Source organism: Neophocaena asiaeorientalis, unplaced genomic scaffold (genome assembly GCF_003031525.2).
Source record: "Neophocaena asiaeorientalis asiaeorientalis breed wild unplaced genomic scaffold, Neophocaena_asiaeorientalis_V1.1 scaffold523, whole genome shotgun sequence".
Lineage (NCBI taxonomy): Eukaryota > Metazoa > Chordata > Mammalia > Artiodactyla > Phocoenidae > Neophocaena > Neophocaena asiaeorientalis.
In genome coordinates this window covers 336,487-360,674 of record NW_020175436.1, presented here as the reverse complement: position 1 = coordinate 360,674, position 24,188 = coordinate 336,487, and the positions used below count along the sequence as shown (strand labels likewise).

General features: G+C 41.6%; 1 protein-coding gene across 4 annotated transcripts in view; it reads left to right on the top strand.

Moving 5' to 3' along the window:
* The window catches only part of EBF2 (EBF transcription factor 2), a 190,266-nt gene extending 178,202 nt beyond the window's left edge, over positions 1 to 12,064 (top strand). For 2 of the 4 annotated variants that reach the window (XM_024767731.1, XM_024767729.1), the window contains 2 exons: positions 5,791 to 5,958; positions 11,464 to 11,495. In XM_024767731.1, the coding sequence (XP_024623499.1) occupies positions 5,791 to 5,958; positions 11,464 to 11,495 (200 nt within the window). Of the gene's footprint in view, positions 1 to 5,790; positions 5,959 to 11,463 lie in introns of all 4 variants that reach the window. The other 2 variants (XM_024767728.1, XM_024767730.1) reach the window with 2 other exon arrangements.
* Positions 12,065 to 24,188: the final 12,124 nt, after the last annotated feature.

The window sequence follows — 24,188 nt, the reverse complement described above, 5'->3', positions numbered from 1 at the left end:
GAGGGAGAGAGAAAAAAAAAGACAGGAAGGAGTGGGTGGGGTGTGGGTGGAGAGAAAGAGAGAGACAGAGAGAGAGAGTGAATGGATGAATGAAATTGCCCATCTGGTGTGGATGGCTTGATGTTTCTTACTAGATAATTCATTCAGTAGAAAGGGACCCTTCCCACTCCAGCAAGTGACAACTTCCTTCCACTACCCTTTCTTCATCAGTCAATCCCACTGCCACAAGAAAGACAGTAACACCCTGTCTTCAAGTCACCCATTAAAACAAGAGAGCATGCACAAAATAGAAAGAGGAAGATGCCCTGCCCAGAGGGAGTGGGAAACACAGCAGAGAATGTCCTCTTGTTTCCTACTGGGTCTGTGAGACCCCTTGCACCTTCCTTTGCTGAGGAACGGTCTGAAGGAATTGCAGACTGGGACTGGAATTCCAAACGGGGCATTCATTACAATAAAATCCCCTACTGCAAAAATACTGAATACCCTATGGAGTTCATTACAATAGCACGGGACCTGTATTTCTACCCAGCTAAGTCTCAAATTCTCTGGGAAATACAAAAAAATTGTTTTAAATAAAAAAAATTTTAAAGCTCAGGGGGATACCATTTCGTCAGTTCAGTTGCTTGTGTCTGGAAACACCCTTCTCTGATTTTTCATTTTATTTTTTAAACTAGTCTGATGTGGCTGGGCCATGCCACGGACCAATCACTTGCCAGAGACGTTAAAAAGAAATAAAGTCAAACCTCTCAGTCAAGTTGACTTGCATGACGGCCAACGCAGAGTATCAAAAACCTGCATCTTTACTGTTTTTGCTCTCACACCACTTCAAAAATGGCCAAACAGATGTTTTTTCAATTCCACATACAAACTTCACTTCCTGGCGGTAGCGGTATGTGCCAAGTTCCAGCTCAGTGCAAGTTTTTATGGCTGAATTCTAAACCCCTGACAATAGGAGGTTATAATGAAACGCTGACAGACCCTTAGCGCCAACAAATGCAATGGCTCGATGCAAAGGAGGATGTGTGCCTGGTGAGTTCCAGCTGGGACGGTGCAAGCCAATCAATCCTTAGAAGAAGAAAAGTGGTTTTTCCTTAACTCCCCATGTTCACAGAGATTTCTGGGCTAGAAGTGCTTGCCTTTACTTTGGCCTCTATCCACAGAGAGAGGTGTCCAGAGAAATTTTCAATTTCAAGTATGTGTGATCAACTTTCCTAAAACAGTACACTCTGGTGTCCCCAAAGATGTTCTACTCAACAAGCCTGCAACACCCAAGGGACCACTTCTTCCAAAGTAGAATAGCCACCAAGCACATGCAAAGTTTGGAACAGGATCCATACAGACAGAATCCTTCTTCAGGGATTCCTGCTTCAGTTATATAGTCTTAGAGTCTGTCCCAGGCCTCAATATTTTCATGTTTTCAAAAATAAATATCAAGACATTTTCTGTTGTAGAGTGTTAAATGATTATGATAGAACATTTAGAACATGTGGAAATAGTTTTTAAAAGAAAGTACCCTCCCATCGTAAAAAAAACACCTTGTTAATATTTAGGTGTATTTCTCTTGTCTCTTTCTTCAGAAAGGAAAAAAAAAATATCCTACGACAATTGTAACATTCTCACTGTAGACGCATTGAAAAGCACGCCTATGTAAGAAAGAAAAGAAAAATGACACTATTTCTAGGCAGAGATAACCATGGTTAACTTTTAAAGTATAGCCTTGCAGTTATGGATAGATACATTTTGAAAATTTCTGCTCTGATGCACAGCTAATGGGTTTCAGCCATAAGATCAATGAAAAAGAGAGCAGAAGAAAGATGGCAAAATCCTCAGTCACAGATATGAAGCTAGGCTCCATAAAATCCATCAGTGCAGGCCTGTGTCCTAAGAATGGAGAACAGACGTTAGGAGTGGCGTTTGCATTGCAAAGTTAACTACAGTCAACAAGCTTCTCCCAGGAATTTGTGAAAGAACAGGTAACAGACAACCTTGTTTACAGGCAGTAAAGCCTTAGATCAAAGAGGCACATCAACATCCAGGAAAGCTATTATGCCTATTGCTCAGGATTATATTCTTTTTTCCCAAAGAAGTAGAGATTTTCCGTTTGTTTAACAGCTTTTGCTGCTTTCTGCTACATCAAAAGTAATACATGTTCATTGTAGGAAATTTTGAAAATACAGACAAGTAAGAGAAAGAAATGTAAGAATCTTCACAATTCTGTCAGCCAGATATCGTCATTAAAAGTTTGGATGTATCACATCCTTCTAGACTTTTGCTTTTTGTATTTTTAAAAAAAATAAAAGTGGGCTCATTGTCCATGTTATTATGCAATCTGCCTTACTCATCTGAGGAGGTGTATCTTTCCATGCCATTAAATATTCTTCTCCATTATTAGTTTTAATGTTTGCACAGTGGTCCTTTTTATGGACCTAATATAGTTTACCCTATTGCTGGTCACTTCACTTATTTCCCAGTTTTTCAAGACTATAAAAACGCCCTTGGATTTTTTTTTTTCACATTTATGATTATCTCCTTGGGATTAATTTCTAGAAATTAAATTACCGGGTTAAAAATATGCACATTTTCAAATACTTTGATACATATTACTGAAGTCCCTCCAGAGAGGTTAGTACTCCCCTTAGAAAAGGAATAGTATCTGTTTCCCCGCCCTCTTAAGTTTTCCTTAATCTTTATCAATTTGGCAAGTGGAAAATAACATCTCATTACTGTTTTAATTTACATATGATTACTAATCGGTTTGACCATTTATAGGTCTATAAAGGCCTTTTGGTCATTTTCATTTTTCCTTCTGTGACATTCCTTTTCACTTCCCTTGCCCATTTTTCTAGTGGGATGTTCTCTGATTAATTTATAAAAACTTATTAGCTACTGAGAATCTGAATATGTCTAAATAATTAGGACAGATATTTTTCCTAATTTGTCATTTGCCTTTTCTGTATGTGTTACAGAAATATTTTTGTCATGTCTTACGATGTTCTGTTTAGGTTTGGGGGTTGAAAGGATTAGGTGAATCACATAACTTCCTAATTTTTCTACTAGCTCCTTTATAATTTTGCTTTTACAAATAACTGTTTAATCCACTTAGATTTACTTTCGTGTCTAACACGAGGAAGCACTCTAAATTTTGTCTCCAAATGGCTAGCGTATTGTTCCCATGTGTTTATGTCCCCTCTAATTTGAAATGTCACCTTTATTAAGTTCTAATTCTCATGTATACTCAGGTCTGTTTCTGGACTCTATTTTCGCCAAGGATTTGTCTGCCTATTTCTATGCTAGTATAACACTGATTTCATTTGTGTAGGCTTGTCATAAGTTTTAATATCTGTTAAGACAAACGCCTCGTTAAAAAAAATTTTTTTAACAAAACTTTCTGGCTCTAACAGTGTGGTTGTTGTTTTAAATAGATAAATATTGAAGTTATGTTTGTTGACACACACAGATTAAAATTTCCTTTAGGCTTTTTATTATAGCCACATTAAATTTTAAATTTGGATGTAATTTGACATTTTACAAAAATCCTGTTAAAAATATTTTAAATGGGCATGTTACAGCTCTGTGCTTATTCAGCTCTGTAACAATTCTTTTACACCACCTGGGGAAGCCTGAAGTGACTCCTTTCCCACTGAGAGGTGGTGGCCATGCTAAGGAGCATGCTTTTAGATCTGTTACTAAAAAAGAAGTATTTGTAGAAGTGAGTCATATGCTGAATGTACATGGAATTGAGTGTGTGTGTGTGTGTGTGTGTGTGTCTAACTCACATTATAAAAACCCTCCTCTATCATGGTGTATGAGGGGAGATTCTGCTATTGCAGACTCAGAAACCAAGGCGCCATTTTGGTGCTTGCATGGATCACATAGTATGGCAGAGATTTCATGGTGGTCAGAATCAGGGGCTCCTGATTCTCAGCGTTCCTTTGGCCTCTGATTCTGTGCCTTACAGAAAGAGGAGGGGACTCACCCACCCACCTGCTCACACACACACATTTCACTGACGCTAAAACCAAGGCTAGAAGAGGAGATTGACTTGGAACTATGAATAAGATCCATTCTCAGTGCTTAAACCTGTATCCTCTCCCATAACAACAGTGAATTAGCCAGATTTCTTCTTCATTTGCATCTTCAAGTATTACATGAGATTCCTTAAGGATTTTTTCCTCCTTTCCAATTTTTTCTCTTTTTTATTGACATATAGTTGAATTACCATGTTGTGTTAATTACTACTGTATAGCAAAGTGACTCCGTTATACATATATATACATTCTTTTTCATATTCTTTTCCATTATGGTTTATCACAGGATATTGAATGTAGTTCCCTGTGCTACACAGTAGGACCTTGTTTATTCATTCTATATGTATCGATACCACCATTTGTTTCTTTTGATTCATATTACTTGTGGCAAGACCGAGATGTATTTGGATGCTTCCTTCTGCACTGCCCTTTAAATCAGGACCACTTCAGGATAAGAAGTTTTTAGATAAAGCTCTTTTTTTTTGGAAGTCTTTGGTTTGTCGTACGGCTGTAAAAGACATCATATTGGAGGTACGCTGTATGATTGCTTTATATAGGCAATTTGTGAACACAGCCCAAAGTCTATCTTTATATGGAGAGGGGGGAAATGGGGATGGAGTCTTCCACAGGGTATCAGAATACTGGACCTTCAATTCACCTCGTACTTGGTCTTTGAACCATAACTCGCACTCATGTTCTCACTTTCAGATTTACTTTGTGGAGTATCTGGACCACTGATGATATGAAGTAGAGGTCAGCACTCTTGGCCTTTGTCACGGCCTTTGCCATTACATTCCAGTAATTCTTTTACCAAGTCATGTGACTTGGGCGGTTCAGAATTGTGGACGTTATGCTAAAATGAGCCCCTGAAACTTGACCTCATACTATAAAATGCTATCTCGAACAATTCTACCCTTGTGAACTCAAGTTTACCCCTTTCTCGAGCAAGTTGAACCTAGGAGGAGATTATCTTCTTGTATGATGTGACTTGGTGGAGTGTCTGACATTAAGACATGGGGCCCTTCGTTGTGTAAATAGCCTTTATTTTTCCTGGAAATCCACAACACTTAGTTTTTGGCTTCCTTTAAGTCAGTTTAATGTTAATATTGGTATTTTTTTCTACATATCACATCAGAGGAGGCTGACTTGCAGCTTTATTTCCCAGGAGCTCTGAAAGTAGAGGAAGAAGGAGGTAATCTCTTAAATGTTAATAAACTTTTACATTTAATGAGGAAGTGGCCCATAGAGATGGTGCACTCAGAGAAGATGCCAACCCTACAGATCAAACCTCCGGTGCCCTGAGAATTGCCAGGGAAGCACACGGCTCCCAGACAGGACTACTTTTTAGGGTAAAAAAAGAGGTTTCTGATTTTTAGTAGACTGGATAATTTTTCAGTTGTTGGTCTTAGCCTTCTCTTGTCGAGCTTCTACTTGTGGATTAAGACCTATCACAATTTCATCTCCTGCTGACACTTTCCTGACTCTTCCAGGCAGAAAAGCACTCTGCCCGCTGTATCTCAGCGTCGTGGACACTCCTCCAACAGGACAATGACCCTATAAGTTTTTTTTGTTTATTCCTCCCACGGGACAGGGCAGGGACCTTGTCACATTCAACTTCTTTTTGAATCCCTGGAATCAGGAACAATGCCTGGAATAAATTCGTAATTTCTCAAGCAATGTGTAGAGGTTGTACGTACTGAAGAGAGAACTTAACTCCTAGATCTTTCTCTTTCTAAAAAAGGATTGTGCATTTGCTTTCCAGTCATGTCATCAAGTCCCACTGTTGGATCTTCCAGCACGTCCTCCATCCTCCCATTTTCCTCTTCAGTTTTTCCTGCTGTCAAACAGAAGAGTGCCTTCGCCCCCGTCATCAGGCCCCAAGGCTCCCCTTCACCTGCTTGCTCCAGTGGCAATGGAAATGGATTCAGAGGTAAGCAAAGTAGCACCGTGGGTATCGGCACGATACATGTGCCACAGGGTCCGCAAAGTAAGAGCAAACAGCTCAGCATCCTTCTGTATCTCTAGTCATTTACCTACAAGGAGATGCTTTGGTGTTTTCATCATGAGACCCGAATGACTTGTACAGCTGGGCTAGTTCTCCATCCAAGAGCAAGATGGGGGAATAACAGAGAAGTCGGACAACTCTGCAAGGACACAAATTAACTACGGTGGGGTCACGTATACCCTCTAGGAGCATCGGACTCCCCAGACCTCTGCTTTTCACAAGGCCATGTCACTATTTCCCAGAAGGTGCCTGGCCACCACAGCAGATGCTACATGGTGACTACTGCTTACCGAATCAGCTTGCCATCTGCAGTGCATTCCCAGTCCCATGGCACGAATGGACAAGATCCGTCAGGAGCCACGAGCAAGTTCTGAGAATTCTGGTTACATGCTGGTCAAATTGATAGCAGGTGCCTGATCAGGGGTGGGGTAGGGAAGAAAGAAAAAAAGACATACTGGATCTAAGAACAAACATTAATATCCCCCGTCAAACCCATTTTTGAGCAATGTCCTAAAATATAATATGACATGACATAGCACGAATGTGATGAGTACATGAGAATCTAATCATCTCATTGTGAATGGGAGGCAGCTGATGGCAAAAGAGCAAATTGGAAACTGCTGAACGCCAGGGAGCTTAACGACCCACATGATTTTTAGGCAGCTCCCTGCGTCTTGACATGAAAACATTCACGACAAGCAGTGTTGGATAAAACCAAAGAGGGCAGAGGTTTGCTTTGGTTAACCCCTCGTGGATCAAAGCCTCTGAGGTCAGCAGAGCCTCGAATGGGCTGTGCTGTCCCTGGAATGGCATCCGCCTAGTGGCTTTATGATTGCGCAGGGGTTCCCGAGCCTCTGGGGACACCCGTGAGGGTGCACTCGCCCGTTGTGGCCAAGCACAGCTCTGGGAGGTACGTCAGCTTCCTGACACATTCTACCATTAGAGCGATGGTACCTCCTTGAAGTCAAGTGACTTGACAGACAAACTGTGAAATAAGAGTTGAAAGCCCAGCCCTCAGAAGAGCCCCTAAAAATTCTTTTGCTTCTAACTAGACAAAGCAGCTGGGTCTACATGCCGCCCAGCATGGGAATAGTTGGAAACATCTGTATATTTGAATGAAAAAGAAATATATATATATGTATTTGCTTTTTATCCAGATGTCAGATCCAGAGAGAAACAGGCTCAGCCTGTAGCTAAGCGTCTCCACCTGCCGCACCTCCCAACAAAGGCCAGTGGTTTCTAGCCTGTCATTAGGGGACGTGCTCAGAACTTTTCCCACGATGGCTTCACCTCCAGACTGGGATAGGAAACAATTGCTGAACTTCTGCTGCATATTCCCCTCCCCTATCTCCCCTTCAGCAGTATGACTCCCCTTTCCAAGTACTATGGTTTCAGTCATGTCCCTTAAACCTGGCAGGGTTGCAGCAACGTGGATGGACCTAGAGATTGTCATACTGAGTGAAGTAAGTCAGAAAGAGAAAGACAAATATTGTATGATAGGGCTTATATGTGGAATCTAAAGAATGGGTACAAAGGAACTCGTGCCTATCTACAAAACAGAAATAGAGTCACAGGTGTAGAAAACAAACTTATGGTTACTAGCGGGTAAGGGGAGGAGGGATAAATTGGGGGATTGGGATTGACATATACACACTCCTATATATAAAACAGATAACTAATAAGGACCTACTGTAGAGCCCAGGGAACTCTACTCAATACTCTGTAATGGCCTATATGGGAAAAGAACCTCGAAAAGAGTGGATACATGTCTATGTATAACTGATACACTCTGCTGTACAGCAGAAACTAACACAGCATTGTAAAGCAACTAAACTCCAAGAAAAAATTTTTAAAAACCTGGCGGGGGCCACACAGGTTTCGTTGGGGAACTGCAGAGTGAGAGGCCCAACAAAGACTAAGGGCAAAGGGCAAGCGCAGGTGCAGGAGGAGAACAAGAGGGGTACAGCCCTTCCTTCATTGCAGGCAACTCCTGCAAATATTTTCAGCTTCACTTGGAGGAAGAAAAGTGCAACTTGACTGCCCCTTGCCGCCCCTCCCCCAGCCCCTCTCTCACGCAGGGACTGAGTCAGGGGAGCAGAGCTGGTTGACTCAGACCCTTCTGGGTCTGTGCTGTCCAGGGAGACCCATCTGTGGGGCCTGTCCAGCTTGCAGCCCTCAGGGAGCTTTCACTGGCAGCCATGGCCTGGAATCCCCACCCTGCTAGCGGCTGCAGGCCCAAGGGCCCCCGTGGTGTCACCTGGTCAGGGTGCAGTTGTCCCAAAGAGCTGGGACGGTCTGTGTGGTCACAGCAAGGTTTCCTGGTGGAGGCGGCAGCAGCTGAAATAACCAGAAGAGCCCCTCTAGGGTCCTCAGCCATGCGAGCTTCTGGCACCACCAGTGACACAGTGTCTCAGCAGCACATTCTTAACTGTGTGTGCGGGAGTGACAACGGAGTTGGTTACACACAGACACAGGCCCTAGGCTCTAGTTCATTTCTGTAGAATCACTGAGAAGTCCTGAGCCTCTCTGAGGTCCTACAGCTCCTCCGAATTACCCTGGTGATTTTAACCTTGAGGAGAAGGCTGGGGGCCGGGATGGAGGAGGAAACGGTGGAGGGGAAGCAGACAGCAACATTTAAATTAGGAGCTGGAGACTGAAAAACAAAGAACTGTGAAAATACAAAGTAGTGTGTGGAGAAATAGGAGAGGATTCCGAGGGGAACCTCAAAGGCTGCCAACCGTGGGAAGAACACGGAACTTGACTTCAACAGACACTGCAGGCTGTACCAGGGCATCCCTACCAGTCACTGTCATCGGAGAGCCTCAGTCTCCTAGCCCGTCAAACAGGAGAACTGATCGCTCTATCCCAAGGTGGTTGAGAAGCAACGTGTGCGAAGAAGTAGGAAAGGTGAAGGACATTTTATACATGGAGCTGACAGGGGATGCCTTCCAGAAGCCTTCACTCTGGTTCTTCCTCATTTTGGACCGGTGACCAAGCAGTTCAAGGTCCAGCATCACCAGGTGTCCCATTGGTGCAGAGAGGGAGAGAGCCACGCTGACCTTGAATACGCTGCCTGCAATCACTGAGTGAAGGGATCCTGGGGTGACGGGGGCTGAGTGGTAGGACGCTCCATCCCTTTAGGGACAGTGGGAGGGTGTAAATGTGGCCTGAGGTGGAGGGTGATCACAGGCTGAGAGGGAGCTTCTTTCCGCTTGCTCTAAGCTGAGGTGGTATTAGTCACCGGCAGAGGGACTGTGCAGCCAACACTCTCCGAGACTCGCTGACCGTGCCTTGATCCCACGTGCAAGATGCTGAACCAAGTGCCTTATAGGAATTACCTTGTTCCAGCCTCTCATGTGACCCAAAGGCGAAGGTCATACTGGTATCACCATTTTTAGCTAAGGAGCTTGCCCAGGGCCACACAGCCAGTGACTGATGACTTGAACTCAGACATTCTGACCCCAGAGCCTGCACTCCGACAGCCCGCTGTCTGTCTGGGGACAGAAGTAGTATAGGTCTTCTCTTCACCGTTCGCCCGTACCAACTTTCCACCTGGACCGGAGAGGGATCATTACATTCCCATGAAATGTCAAAGGTAAAAAGAAACTGGACAAAGTGCAGTTAATAACTGCTGCTTTGTCTGTTGGCTACGGTTTCCACAAGCAAAAAGTCAGGGTCACCACGGAGCAGAGCGCAGCCCACGCAGTGCCTGGTGTGAGACCAGGGAGAAGGAAAATCCATGAAATCTGTTCTTCAGTCGTGCAGTGGATCTTGTTCTCGGAGAGGCTCTGCCCTTTTAATAAGCTCCTTAGATAACTCTCTGAGGACGCAGGAAAAGGAAGGGGCTGATGAGTCTGAAGTGTAACAGACAAGTTAAAGTTGAAAACGTGAGCCCGAAACCTACTGCTGGGGAGCTATACATGCAGTGTTCATTTTCCCCACCTTCTACCTCATTTATCAGGCATTCACAGTTGATGAGTATAGATCGTCGAGATAATAGTATACACTGTGCCGGATTCGTTTTCCAGCTCCCTCCAGGAAAAAAAGAAAAAAAAAAAGAATAAAATAAAATACCTCCTACACTCTGGGATAATTACCAGGGTTGCTATATCTCCAAATCATTGGGGAGTGTCCAGAATTGAACTGCCTTTATTGAAAAGTTACATCGATTCAATATATAGTAATACAGGCAAAAATAATTAAGGGTTTGCTCGCCGCTGTGTAAGACCTTAATCTGGATCTCACAAACATTCAATAAAGGCTGTATGGTCAGGGAAATAGATGGCTGACAATTTTGCCTGAGAAGACTGGCTGGCAAGGAGAGAAAAGGGAAGAGGAGAGGGATAGGGGAAGGGAGGGGTCGGGGAGAGAGGAGGGAAGGAGGGAGGGAGAGACAGAGAGACGTGTTGGAAGAAGCAGGAAGAATTTTGTCCATTTGCTTATCAGGTTAGTGAACACCGTTCAGCAAGATGCTTCTATGATGTTTGATAAGCCCTTTAGATGAGGCTTAGACAATAAAACTCAAAGGATCAAATTCTAGATGCAGTGTGAAGTTTGGACACAAGGAAACTATTCTGCCAGTTTCCAAGAATGTGAAAATTCGATGGGCTCATCACCCAAAAGCCAAGGCCAGAGGGTTGCGTTTTGCTGTGTGAGTTTTCCACGTGGTGCTGATGCTGCTTTATTTCTCATATCGAGGGGAGACCTTGGACCTGGTGCCACCCAGACAGGCATTTGCAGTAGCCCCTTGACAGAGGGGCGCTGGACACTGCGCTTGGATTGGGGGTGAAGAGTAGAGATTGGGGTGACTCCCAACTTAGGAACTAAATTAAGTCTTTTGTTCCAGTGGATCAGCATCCCTTAGTGAATGGACATCGCATACAGCAGTGAGCCCCAAAGGAAGATGAGCTAGTTAGGAAAAAAAAAAAACAACTCATCCAATTTCAGCTAGGATGGATAGAAACCTAGGATGGATAGAAAGTCCGATTTGTTATAAACGATGCCTAGTAAGTAACTCAATAGGCTTGGCACCTGGAGTATATTTTCCTCTTCCAACCATATAATCTAGAAATTATTTTAGTCTAAGAGTGAAAAATATATTAGACATATATTACAATTTAGTTTACATGTTTATGTCTCTTATGTCATGTATACAACCCATTAATGTAAAGCAAAACATAATTTCTGGCCTCCCAAGCAAAACTTCAACAAGCTTTGTTTACATTTCAGTGATTCAGTAAGGCTCTGGTGCCTCTCATTGTCTGTCTGCTAGACCAGACCTGGAGAAAATAGGTTCCCATATCAGCTGAGGGCACCATCTCCCTGGACGGTACCAGACTGTCCATCCCAGACCCCACCCCTCTCTCTGGTTTCCAGACCTTAATGTAAAGAATCTCTAAGTCTCATGCCTGTGCCACTCTTCCCTTGCAGCCATGACTGGACTTGTCGTGCCCCCAATGTAAAGAAGAGGAAGAACTGCTTTCTTATAGCACAAAACTGCTTACTCTGATGGACCAATAATGAAGAAAGCACTAGGAGCTCTCTGGGGAAAGTTGTGCCCCAAGTGAACATGATGGACAGATCTGGGTTTGCAAGGAGCTGCCTCTTACCTGGTCTCACGTTTCTTGTGTAGCTCTGATGGTAACTACACAAACTGACCCTCTTGGGAACAAGGACAAAAGATGTCATTGACGTAGTCAGTGCTAAGAGCAGAAATGCAATTCTTTGTTAAGAACATTATGAGAACCACCTTCCTATGTTTGTAAAATATTTAAGAAAAAAAATTGGCAAACGATTCATGCTTAATATTTTGGATACTATTTGTTTTTCTTTGTAGGAAAAAAAAGTTGAAAGTTTCTATTTTCTATGAAGCCTTTCAGATACCAATTTAGTTTATGCAGAAAAAAAAATTGAACAAAACAGGGTACCAGCATGGAAGACTTTCTTAAAATGAAACCTGAATTGAATGATGAAATGTTGTTGTATGTGTGTTTGCTTATAGTTTAATCTCTTTAAAAAACAAACAAAAAAAAACAAAAAAAGGGAAAAATTTTAAAATGTTTTACAATTATTTAAATAAATAAACGTGTAACTTATTGTAAGTAGAGGTAGAAATTAAGACCTTTTTGGAAGAGAGAGGAATTTCTCTTCCTGATGTAAAATGGAAGTGATGCAAACATGTAGTAACAAGTTTAAAAGGTGTGTGATTATTACTGCAGTTACTTACTAGACTCTTATCCCCCATCCCGCATTCCCCTCTTTTTCCATCATTTTACTGACCCACAGGCAAGAACATGTATCTTATATAGAACAACCCGATGCAGAAACGATGCAAGTCCATGCACGTACACAAATACTCAAACCCATCAATCCATTCCCAGCTCCGTCTGCTTTCTAAATAGTCTACATGTCCCTTTAGGTATTCACTCTTTGTGAATACATAATTTTTAAAATTTATATTAGCGTTCAACATTCTCCCCTGAGCAGTGCAGAAAATTCCCATGTTTTAGCGTGTCCCCGGCTTTGCATCCCAGGGAAAGACGGGTCTCACCTTAAAGACAGCCAAAGCCATGTGACTTTCCCAAACAAGTGGCCTCTGTGGAATCTCCCTTTCAGAGCCCCTCCCTCCCTCCTCTTTGGTTACGTGGTTCAGCACAGAGATTTAAGCCCCACAGAACTTCAGAAACTGGATTTGAAGACGGTGACTCTGTTTCTCGGACTCTTCATCGTCAATCTTAGAATGTTCGCATCCTTTCTTCTCGCTGCAGATCTCCCCTTTCATGGCATTAAACTCACTTGAAAAAAATATGTATTCAACTTGACACCGTTTCCGGGCAAGAATGTGATGGGGTGCAGAAGAGGCATGTTAAAAGCCCTAATCTCTCTACTGATCTTCAAAGAAATGGAAACCTAGATTCTTAGCAGGGTCAGAGAGTAGGGGCATCTGTGTTCCAAGCAACACATTTCCTCAGGCCTGCGACAGGCACTCGTAAGTTCTGGGACTAGCTCTTAGCAGGAGAAACCTTGCAGGAACTCCTAACATGGAGTAAAGTCTTGAAAGCCTCTGTGATCCTGGAGATGTATCCAGAATTATCTGGATTGCCAACAAGGATGTCATTTTTGTCCAGACCAGGGTTCTCCTTGCTGACTCATTGGCACCACAGCATAGTCTATATACAGACTTCAGTTTGGGCTTCTTGGTTGGGGTTCTATTAGAAATTGATGCAGCTCTGCTGGAAAAACATGTTTAGTGCATCTGAGCCAATTCTGGACAACTTCATAAATTCAGCCTCCCTTCCATTTGCTCACACCTATTCAACCCCCAATGGTCTTATTTGCCTTTAATCGATTCTAGAACTACCCAATATGACCCAAGGGTATTTCTACGCACATGATAATCCAAGGGTTTGGAAACCTGGCATACTCGTAATTCCTGCTGACTGTCCCTATCCCTCCTAGTCAGGGCTTAAAGCACCAAAAAAAAAAAAAAAACAGGGAAACACACAAGAGAACTTTCCCCAGTGAAAAATCTGACGGGAGAGGAAGAGTGTGGATGACAAACATCACCATCCAAAAGTGAAAGCAGAACAAAATTAAGCATGTTTAGACCTGGATTTGAGCCAATCCAACATAAGGAAATGTGTTTTTTTAAGTAGCATTGCTTTTAGAATCTGTGAAGTTTGCTCTTGCATGAAGATGAGTGCAGTACTGTCTTCAAAATGATTGTAGAATTTCTTGGTAGCTTTACACCGAAAAATGTGTGTAACTAAATACCAGACATCCTTGACCGTTCAGCTAGAACCTCAGCAGTGACATCTATTTAAGTGTACAAATGTGTGTAAGGATGATTTTTAGTGTACTAATAAATTAAAAACAAAGCTACTCTGTCCTCTTCAGTCATTGCTGTTAAATCATTCCGGTCCCAGGTTATTTTTGTGCCACTTGGAATAAGTATTTCTATAGGTAACTACAAATTCTAACCTATCTTTGTAAAAGGAGCTGTGTTAAGAATTTTCACTTAAAGGGACAATTTACTTCATTATTTATCTCATTTTTTGTTATATCATCGTATTTTCCCCCAGTTTTTCTTTGCACATTTCAATATGCATGGTTTAAAAACCATCCCCTTCTCTACCTTTTGTACAGTAAGGTCTCATTTTCAAACTGTATAGTTTCATTTTATCGTTTTGCTTTGTCAGTTATATACAGTATAAAGTCGCTATGCACAGAGCTTTTTGTAAAGACAGCTTTTTTGTTTACTGTTTTTAATGGTCTTACTTATGAAAGAATATCTTGTTTGTAAAATGAATATGTCTACTTCAGTTTTAAACTTTAAATTATCCTAACAAAAAATAAAATTTTTGTACTGTAAAAATAATTGGAACTTGGCCTTTTTTTAAAAAAAATTATTTATTTTATTTACTTTATTTTTGGCTGCATTATTGCTGCACACGGAATTTCTCTAGCTGCGGCGAGCGGGGCTACTCTTCGTTGTGGTGTGCGGGCTTCAGCAGTTGTGGCTCACAGGCTTAGTAGTTGTGGCTCACAGGCTCTAGAGCGCAGGCTCAGTAGTTGTGGCGCACGGGCTTGGTTGCTCCGCGGCATGTGGGATCTTCCCAGACAAGGGCTTGAATCCGTGTCCCCTGCATTGGCAGGCGGATTCTTAACCACTGCGCCACCAGGGAAGCCCGGCCTTTTTTTTTTGAAGTGGAAAAAATTGAGTTTGGGACTTATTCTTAAGTTTGGGGATTTCCTCATAGCTGCGAGTCCCCGAATTCTGGTTGAGGAAATCTTACTATTTATTATCTTTTGCTTACATGGAAAAGTGCTCTGAGGTGCTTACCTAGAAGAGGAAATTCGTATGACTTTAGGCCATTTTTCTGTATGTATTTATTTATGTATCCATCTGGTCAAATCCCTTCATAAAAACTCAATGATCCTACATCCAGTGTTGGACTTTTTGGGGTAGGTGGGTAGTCTACTTAGATTTGAAACTGCAAAACTGAACAAATGTTAAAGGCTGATCCGTCAGACACTGAGGCTGGACACAGACGTGATGCTTATTTTTAGATCATAGGAAGAGAACAAGACACATGCCTCTGGAAGGAAATAATTTATAGAAAATAGCTCACACAGGAAGATGGAAGCACTGTAGGAGCTCAGAGAAGACGGCGATCACAGAGAGCTGGACGTGGTCAGAGAAGGTTCCATGGGGGACACAAGGCTTGATGGGGCCTTCAAAGGATGGTAGAAATGTTGCAGTAGAGGTTGGCAGTGAGCACTGCAGAGGGGAAGGCCATGATGAAAAAGGCAAGTAAAGGGAAATTCACAAAGCACCTTTAGGAGAATGTGATTCTGAGCACGATTTTTCCACCAGACTATTCACAAGCACACTCATGATAGGACTATCTGATTTCTCTTACAAGGGTATAGAGATCTGCAAGGAACACATAAACTGTGCTCCTTGCGTAAGTGGGTGAGACGCTATTTCTAAGCACTATTCTGAGAAAGCCAGCGTGGTTTTGCTTTTTTCCGTGTTGACCGGCTCTCTGCATAGACTGTGCCTCCCCTGGGTCTTTGCCTGGTGCCTTCTCAGCCTTCAGGCCACAGTTTAAGTAGCATCTACTCAGGGAGGACTTTGCTGACCTCCGATCGTGCAGATTTCCCACCTAGTCTCTTTAGCTGGCCTCTGTTTGTGTCCTTGTAATTTGTATTCATTTGTGGTCCAGTTTAACGTGAAGGCTCATAAGAACAGGGCCCTTATCTGTCACAATCCTGGATGTGGAGCTCAGAGCCCAGCGCCTGAGATGCCTCACGAATACTTGTTAAATGAGCAAATGAGAGGCTGAATTCTGATCCCTAGAGGCAGCCCCGCCTTGGCCTGTGGGAGAGGGAGCTGATCCGTCACAAATGATAGGAAACAGTATCACTTTGAGAATCCACTCTTTAGGGACTACCTTGTCAGTCAGCTAATCCAAAAAAAATGATGGAGTGTGTCTATAATATAAAGTGACTGGTTGTTTAATAAACATAGGAAACTCAAAATGAGAAGGAAGTGAGGAATAAGAAACGATCTGTGGCTGGTACCCTGTTGGGTAGGCCACTTTGTCCCTTGGCCCCGGAGCTTCTGTGGTTCTCCTGATGCTCAGATATCATTCCAGAACCAGAAATGGGGTCCTTTGGGGGAATGTCCATTCCATTCCTCTTCCAGATATGCCACTTGACTTGTCCACCGCAGACCTGAATCTCAAAGAGCTTATGGTGCCTTCACCGAACTGCAAGAAGTTCAGAGTGGCTGTAGGGCACTGAATGTGAGACTGTGATGAGACTGCAAACTTTAAGAACTAGGTGGGGACTAGGTCCTAAAGGACGTTGTTCATCATGCCAGAGAGTTCAGTCTTCATCCATAGGACTATGCTGTAGGTAATGGAAAACTATTACAAGAACTTGAGTCAAGGAGTGACACGATCCACTTTATGCCATAGAAAAATTACAGTGTGGATTATGGACTGGAGCAAGTGGATATTGGAGGCGAGGAGACCAATTAGGCTAGGGATAAAAGACAGCTGACAAGGACCAGTGTGCTGGACCATCGCTACGACTGGTGTCATTCTGGCTGGTCAGTGTCTGTGCCATGCCAGTTGATAAATGTTTTAAAATTACTCTGCAGTTAGGAGACTATGGCCATAATCCAGACAAGAGAGAGTCATACCTGAACTAAGGCTGGGCAACAGAGGTGGAAAGTAGAGGAAAGATTTGAGAGAAAGCTTTGCAGTTTGACGGGACTTTATAACTGGTTAGATGTGAGAATGAAGGAGATGGGGTGACTAGGATAACTCCCAGTTTGCTAGTTAGGCTATTGGATTTTGTGGTAACATCAGCTGACGTAGGGAATAAAGAGAGAAACCTGTTGCAGGGAATTGAAAGATATGATGATTTTAAATTGGGGCATATCTGTTGCAGTTCCTCCTTTTCTTTCATGGTTACTTGATGATTGCTTTCTACAGTTTATTCAGGAAGGACTCAGGAGAATTATACTCCCTGGTTCACACATACAAAAACAAATGGCTACTCTATTTCTATTTGATTGGCTGTTTAGTTGGGTATAAAATTTTCCTGAGTTACACTCTCTTTCTTTGAGGACTTCATAGGAGTTTTTAAAAACTCTCTTCTAGTGTTGAATGTTTCTGTGATGATATCTGAAGCATGCCTCTTTTTCTTTTTTTTTAATGCCTCTTTTTCTCATTCTCTTCTTTTATTGCTCACATATAAGCAAGGCAATCCTATAATTTGTTTTCTAAGTCAGGACACTTTTGAGAGTGAAAAGGCCACAATAATTATGCCTGGAAAACAGAAGTAAACTGGCACTTGGTCAGTCTACTTATAAATGACTTCGTATTTTTGTCTGCTTGCGCAAAGGAGTCTTTCTTTGTATTTGAAGTCCAGGAACTTTATTGGGATGTGTCTTAGTGTTGATTGTTCTGTTTCATTTTTCCCCCCTGGGGTGCAGCATTCCCTCTCAATGTGTAGATTCAAGTTTTCTTTTATTTCTGGAAGTTTTTCTTTAAATACAATACTAAAATATTTTCTCTGTTCCTTTTATTTTCGCTGTTCTTACTAGAGACACAAATTATACATTTGCTGGATCTCTAGGGTCCACCATTCATCTCTATCACATTCTCTCCAGCCACTCTTGACTCTTAGGTCATTTGTATGCTTGCTTTTCTCACTCTTGTCCTCCTCTGTATCCTTTCTCATGTGGCCTTAATTTCTCAGATAGTTTTACTTTTCTCTTTCACTTTTTCATAAGCTGTGCCACCTTATATCCTATCATTTTCTATTGTGTTGCTTATTTTCTTTGAGCTATTGCATCTCTGCTCTGAGCTATTGTTTTATAGAGAAATTATTTTGTTATTTTATTATTATCATCATAAAGAACTTGATCAGAATTACCATCTGCTCCATGAAAATTGATTTTTTTCAGGTAAGTGTCTTTACCTATCATTTGTTTACTTTTTCTTTTTTCCCTTCATGGTCTATATATATAAATCATATTTAGATACCTCTTTGAGAATATTCATCTTTGTTTGAGGTGAGTTTTTCCTGGATCAGCTATTTGCCAGAAGTTTGAGAGCAGAGGGTCTAGGATCATGTACCAGGCCAGCAGGAATTCTAATTTCAGAGATGTGCATGTGTTTGTATATAAGAATAGTGGCAGGGTGGGGAGGTGGGGAGACTTCTTTTAGCTTTTACTTCTTGGGGAAAATAAATCAGCATTTCCACAATTGCTCACAATACATACTACTCTTCCTCACCAACTGGCTGCTTCTTACACATCTGGCTTGTTTGGGCAATTCCCTCATCAGTTTTGCCTTCTGTGCTTCCTGCCTCTGTCAAATGGGGTCCAGAGATATGTCCACAGCCAGATTCTGTTTGTTCCAATTGTTTCAACAAGAGACTGTTGGTTTTGACCCTTATGATAGCCACATTTATCCCACCAGCTTTGACATTAGCATCTGAAGCATCCTTTCTCAGTCTCCACCCATTCCTGTTTTACTTTCACTGCCATTGCCATCCCTTCCTCATTAATTGTTTTGGGGTAACCAATTTTCCTAGTTTCATCAAAGATGAAATTCATGCCTCTCCTTCTCCTTTCCTTGTTTTCTTTTGAGTGATTCTGAGTGGGAATTGATGGAAAAGGTCTTATGATAGCATTTTCATCTGATGTCTTCATATTCTCTGCCTTGCATCTTGGTAATTCACGAAAAAGGGATTGCTGCACAGGGCTATGAACTCCTTCATTCTTCCACCATTCTGCCTTTGACCTTGGAGATTACCCTTGATAACCAGCTCTTGGGGCCCAGCTCACTGGCTACATTCTTCACTTTCTCCATTGGACTCCGCCAAACACAAATAATAAGATACATGTAATTCCCCAAACGACTACTAAGATGATTGTCCAGCTGAAATTTGTCACAATGAATAAAACACAAAAAGGGACCCATAGCTTGACTCTTGGAAATATGATGAAATGGCACATACTCTGTCATGCCATCAGTGCTCTTGGTTATTCCCCCAAAGATGATCCCACTTTCAATAGTAAAACTCTATTTTCCATAAATCATATGCATAGAAGGCAGTATGATAAAATGGGAATGGCTAGAATTCAGAGATCTTGATTCAAATTCTACTATTCTTATCTATGTAATCTTGAGTAAATCACTACATTGTCTTATTCTTTTCAAATGTAAACCAAGAACTATACATCTATACGTATATATGTATAAACACATGGATATCATATGTATATTATACACACACCCATATATACACATAGAGTTGTTCTTTTCCTTGTTTTGCATTTGAGAAGACTGAGACCCAATGCAGCGATTTATTCAAGATTACATAACTAAGGACGTACACAGCTAAGGATCGATATCATTATGTATGTATATATGTATCATTGTTATTATGATTAAAAGAAAACATGTATGTACATTAAAGGATGTAAGCTCCATGAGTGATAATTTTCTGGTTTTGGTCTGTTTACTACTCTATTCCCAGCACTTCAAATAGTACTGAGCAGGCAGCCCTCAATAAAAAATTAACAATTAAATGAATATGTAAAATGCCTACATGTGGTATAGAGGCTCAGTGAATTCAAAACCGCAGCTTCAGCACGGGCTTTCGAGTTCTACAGACTCAGGTTTGCATCCTAGCTCTCCCATTTGCCAGTAAAAGGATGGAATATGCACGGGAACTCAGCACTCTCTGGTTCATCACCTTTGAAAGAGCCAAACTATCGTGCCTGGTCCTGCCTTGGAATCACTTAACATCTTCCTCTCACACGGTTCCAGCTGCTTCTCAGACAGGAGCTAAGAAGGGAAGCAGTGAGAGCACAAGGCTCACTCCAGTCTGTTTTGGGGATAAAAGAGTGAAGAGCAATGAGACCATTATTTGGTCATGGATACCCTTTGAGCCAACAGTAAAAATTAGGGTAGAACAATAGGCCCCATGCCCGGGAAATCGTTCTCCAGCACTCTGCATCCTTGGGAGTGGTACACCCAAGAGAAGCCACAGTCCCAGTTCTTTTTAAGTGATAATAAAAAAAGAGTAAAGGATGTGTGTCCCAATCACCAGTCTATGTTTTCTTCCATTAAAAGTTAAGAAGAACTTTTTATCATAGACCAGAACATCTGGTGTGTCATGAATCTGACTTTTGAAGACAAAGCAAGCATTGTTTTCGATTCCAGATTTTCGTAAGTCCAAGAGTTTGAACCCATGAAAAATTGCTTTTAAGACGGGAATGAGACCAGAATGACTTATAATATCAAATCCAAATATCTACCATTTCTGCACTGAGCAAGGGCAGAAGAGTTGCATAAAGCTTTTAGTGCCTCAAAGATTGTGACTACATAAATTTGAAATATTAGTCATCAAATATTAATAACACTTGTTGTTAGCAATAATAATGATAATGACTAATACAGTGAAAATGCTAAACTTCCATTCTAGACGCTGTGGAGTGGCAAAAAGAGTGAGAGCACTGGAAATGAGCAGACCTGAGTTCAAATCCCACTTCCATCCCTTACTGTAACTGTATAACTACCAGGAAATTACCTTAAGGAGCTACAGCTTCTTCCTCTGTAAAAACAGTGATAAGAAGACCTTTACGCCAAGATTATTTTCCCACCAAGGTTGAGGTTTAAATTAAAAAACTGAATATAAAAGTGTCAGCTCTATACATTTTTCCTTCTTTCTCCTTAGCCTGGGGTAGAAATTAACATGTGTTTATCTGGAAAACCACCTTCACTCTTTCTGTACAACTCCTCCCTGGCAGCCCTGAAAGTGGGATTACTAATTAGTCAGTGTTTGTGGAAACACTTAGAAGATGAAAGTGCTGGGTGTGGAACAGCACCGTTTACATCACAATACATGAGTTGGCTGCTCCTTCAAGTGGATCTACTTACAGTGTGAGTCCTAACAAATGTGTTCCCTCATTCAAAAATCAATGTGGAAGTCTTTGGAAAAAGACGTGTGTCTGCCTGCCATGCTACAGCCAGTTCTGTGCAGTTGGCAGGCATTTCTGGAGATGCAATATTATAGATGATCCTCTAATAGCCTGGGTGATGAGAAACCAACGAAAAGAGGTCAAAAGTTTATTTAATTGAAATTTACAAATCACTCTATGTTCCCTTTGGTGACAATTTTTACCAACAAGAAGGATATCTGAGCCATTCTGGTTTCACATAGTTTCTTTGCCCTTGCAGATCTTGGAAAACAGTAATGGAAAAAGAAACTCAATTCTACATGAATAAAAGAAGTACCCCTCAAGCTAGGATTTATAAATCCCTGGGGGAGGAGTGTGATGGCCTATGGGAGGAGGCGGGAGTTGCAGATCTCTAAAACTAATCTCTACTATTTGGTTCATGTCTGCTTCTGGTCACAAGGAAAGAATGCAGCTGAACAGCATCACCCATTACTGGGAATTAATGGAGTTAATATTCCATTTATGGATTTCACAATGTTGGTTGTTTTTACTTTATGAATTATTTTTGTTTAAAACAGCGCCTACAAATTTAATCTTAAATTTTAGTTTAGCATAAGAAATGTAATATTAGATCTTACAGTTCTGTGTAAATTTTAATACAATTACCATCTAAATCATTTAAGAAACACTGTGACCTTTTAAAGATTTTCTTCTAAATACATTACTTGAATTTGAAAAGTACTGTACTATAGCAACAAGAAAGAGGAGGGAAGGGTTTGGTAAACTACAAATTGGGTCATCATTCCTCGAATAATCAAGACTTGGCTGAATGTTAATTCCTGTTTTCTGCAACTCAGCATTGATAACAGAAATCTCCATGTATTCTTCCAGTATTTCATTCTTGCTTCTGAATTATGTTCATATCCACAAATCCCAGCCAAGGACCTATTGAATAATTGTCCCCACATGTAACATTTTCCTGGTGATGTTTTCCTTTCTTTGGTTCTATGAAATACAGAAATGTGTTTCTAATTATTAGCAGAACCACCTGCTAACTGCACTGTATCCTCTCAATAATATGACTCACTTAGCGTATAGTTTGCTAGAACTCAGAGGCATCTTTGACACCACCCACGAAAAATTAGTTCCCAAAGTGACCTCACATAGCACAGGCTCACCTATAACCAAAGCGATCATATTTTGTAAGCCAAAAATCAGTATGCATGACTTGACAGCTACAAATGTGTCTAAAACTGGGTTGTCCTAGAAAATCCAGGACGTACAGAGTTCTATGGCATAAGCCACAGAATCACCTACTAAGTGATGCCCTGATGCTTTCATTGTCTTATTTTTGATAACTTAAAGCAACTGGTTCTTGTCTCCATAGTCTTTATGTTATGTGTGGGCTGAGACCCAAGGATACATCACTTTCTGGAGTTGAATGAGTGTGCAAGAGGTGAGAACAGAAACTGAACCATCTCTTCTGGGAAACTTACCCTGGCTTTGCAGGAAAACCAAAAAGAAATTTCATCCTGTATAATAAGCCTTCTAAAAATTGACCCTTTCTGCAGGCTTCACAGGGTAGGCAAATTGAGTAGAGAAAATGGTGTGCCTGGAAGCCTGGGGAAATGTTCATGTATGAGGCTAGATTTCTATTCTATGTTGAATCATACTGTACTCGCTAAGGGTCCCAAGTTTGAGAGCCTACGCTAATTTGCATGGTGTATAGTTTCCAGTCTAGTTACCCTCTCTTTCCTTTTTAATTGTTTGCTCTGTTTTGTTTAAGTTGGAATGTCAGGAAGCAGAAGAAGAGATAAAGCAAAGAGAGGACATGATATGTATTTGATCTTTTTTTTTTAAGTGGAGGTATAATTGACACATAACATTATGTGAGTTTCTGGTGTACAACAGAATGATTCAATATTTATATATATTGTGAAATGACCACCACAACCGTAAGTCTAGTTAACATCCATCACCTACATAGTTACGAAAATTTCTTTTTCTTGTGATGGGAACTTTTAAGATTTCCTCTCTCAGCAACTTTCAAATATGTAATAGGATACGGATTTGATCTTAAAACAAAGAACAGAAGAATTTTCTAGCATGGCGGTGTATAATGGCAAGGAACTGAGCACTACGCTGAAGAAAAGTTCAGCTCAGTAAATTCTCAGAGGTCTTAGGCACCAGTAAGAGAAGAGAAACAGAAAGTAACACCCGAATTCTGTCCTGTGGGACATATTTTGAGGTGGGAGTGAAGAGGGGCCTGTTCCTTTGTGAGAACATAGGAGATGTGACTGACGGCATCCATTCCTGGGAAATGACAGCAGAACATGGAGCCTCACCTTGGCAGTCCTCAGAGTGACAAAGGAGAAGGAGCCTGAGGCAGAGGCCACAGCTGGAGGAGGCAAGGAAGAAGCAAGGAGATGCAAAGCCTTAGGCAAAAGGCTCCAGGTCCCTCCTGTAAGCACTGGTCCTTGCTGTCTAACAGAGGACTCTGTTGGTAATAGAAAGTCCAGAGGGAATCAGTCTGGGAAGGATGCTTTCTCCAACGCGCTCTAAACTAGTTTTCTAAAAGCCAAGAATTTCAACAGTTGTAACAAAGAAAGCTAGGTAAATATGCTAGTGCCCTTTTAGGGTGGCCTTTTCGGGCGTGCGTGGAAAAATACTAGGTGAAGTTGTATTCTCAGGTTCTAATCAAGCTTCCTGCCCTCAGGACCTTCACAAGGTATTTCTTTATCCTGACGAAGTCTAGTCATGTGCATGTGATGCTATATCGGGCTCTTTAAAGAACACAGAGCAGGCAATGTCTAATGTGGGCCGCTGGCCTGCAATGGGAGGACACAGAATCAGAAGGCCTCTTCAAATCTCAGTGTGTCTGTTGATTCGTTGTGTCAGCTCTTGGCCTCTGTAAGACTCCATTCTCTGTTCTGCCAAATGGGCTGAACCCTAATTACCTCGTGAGGTTGTGGTTAGAATCAAGCATGACGACTCCCGTGAATGCTCCCGGCACAGAGCAGAAGTCCATACCCATCAGTGGGATTCAGTGCTCTTGAGTGTGAATCAAGGAATTGGCCCTTATTAGAGAGTGACCGTTTTACAATTCTAATATACTGATAAGTCATAGATAATCAGTAGGCAGTTATGGAAAAGCCCTGCTAAACTT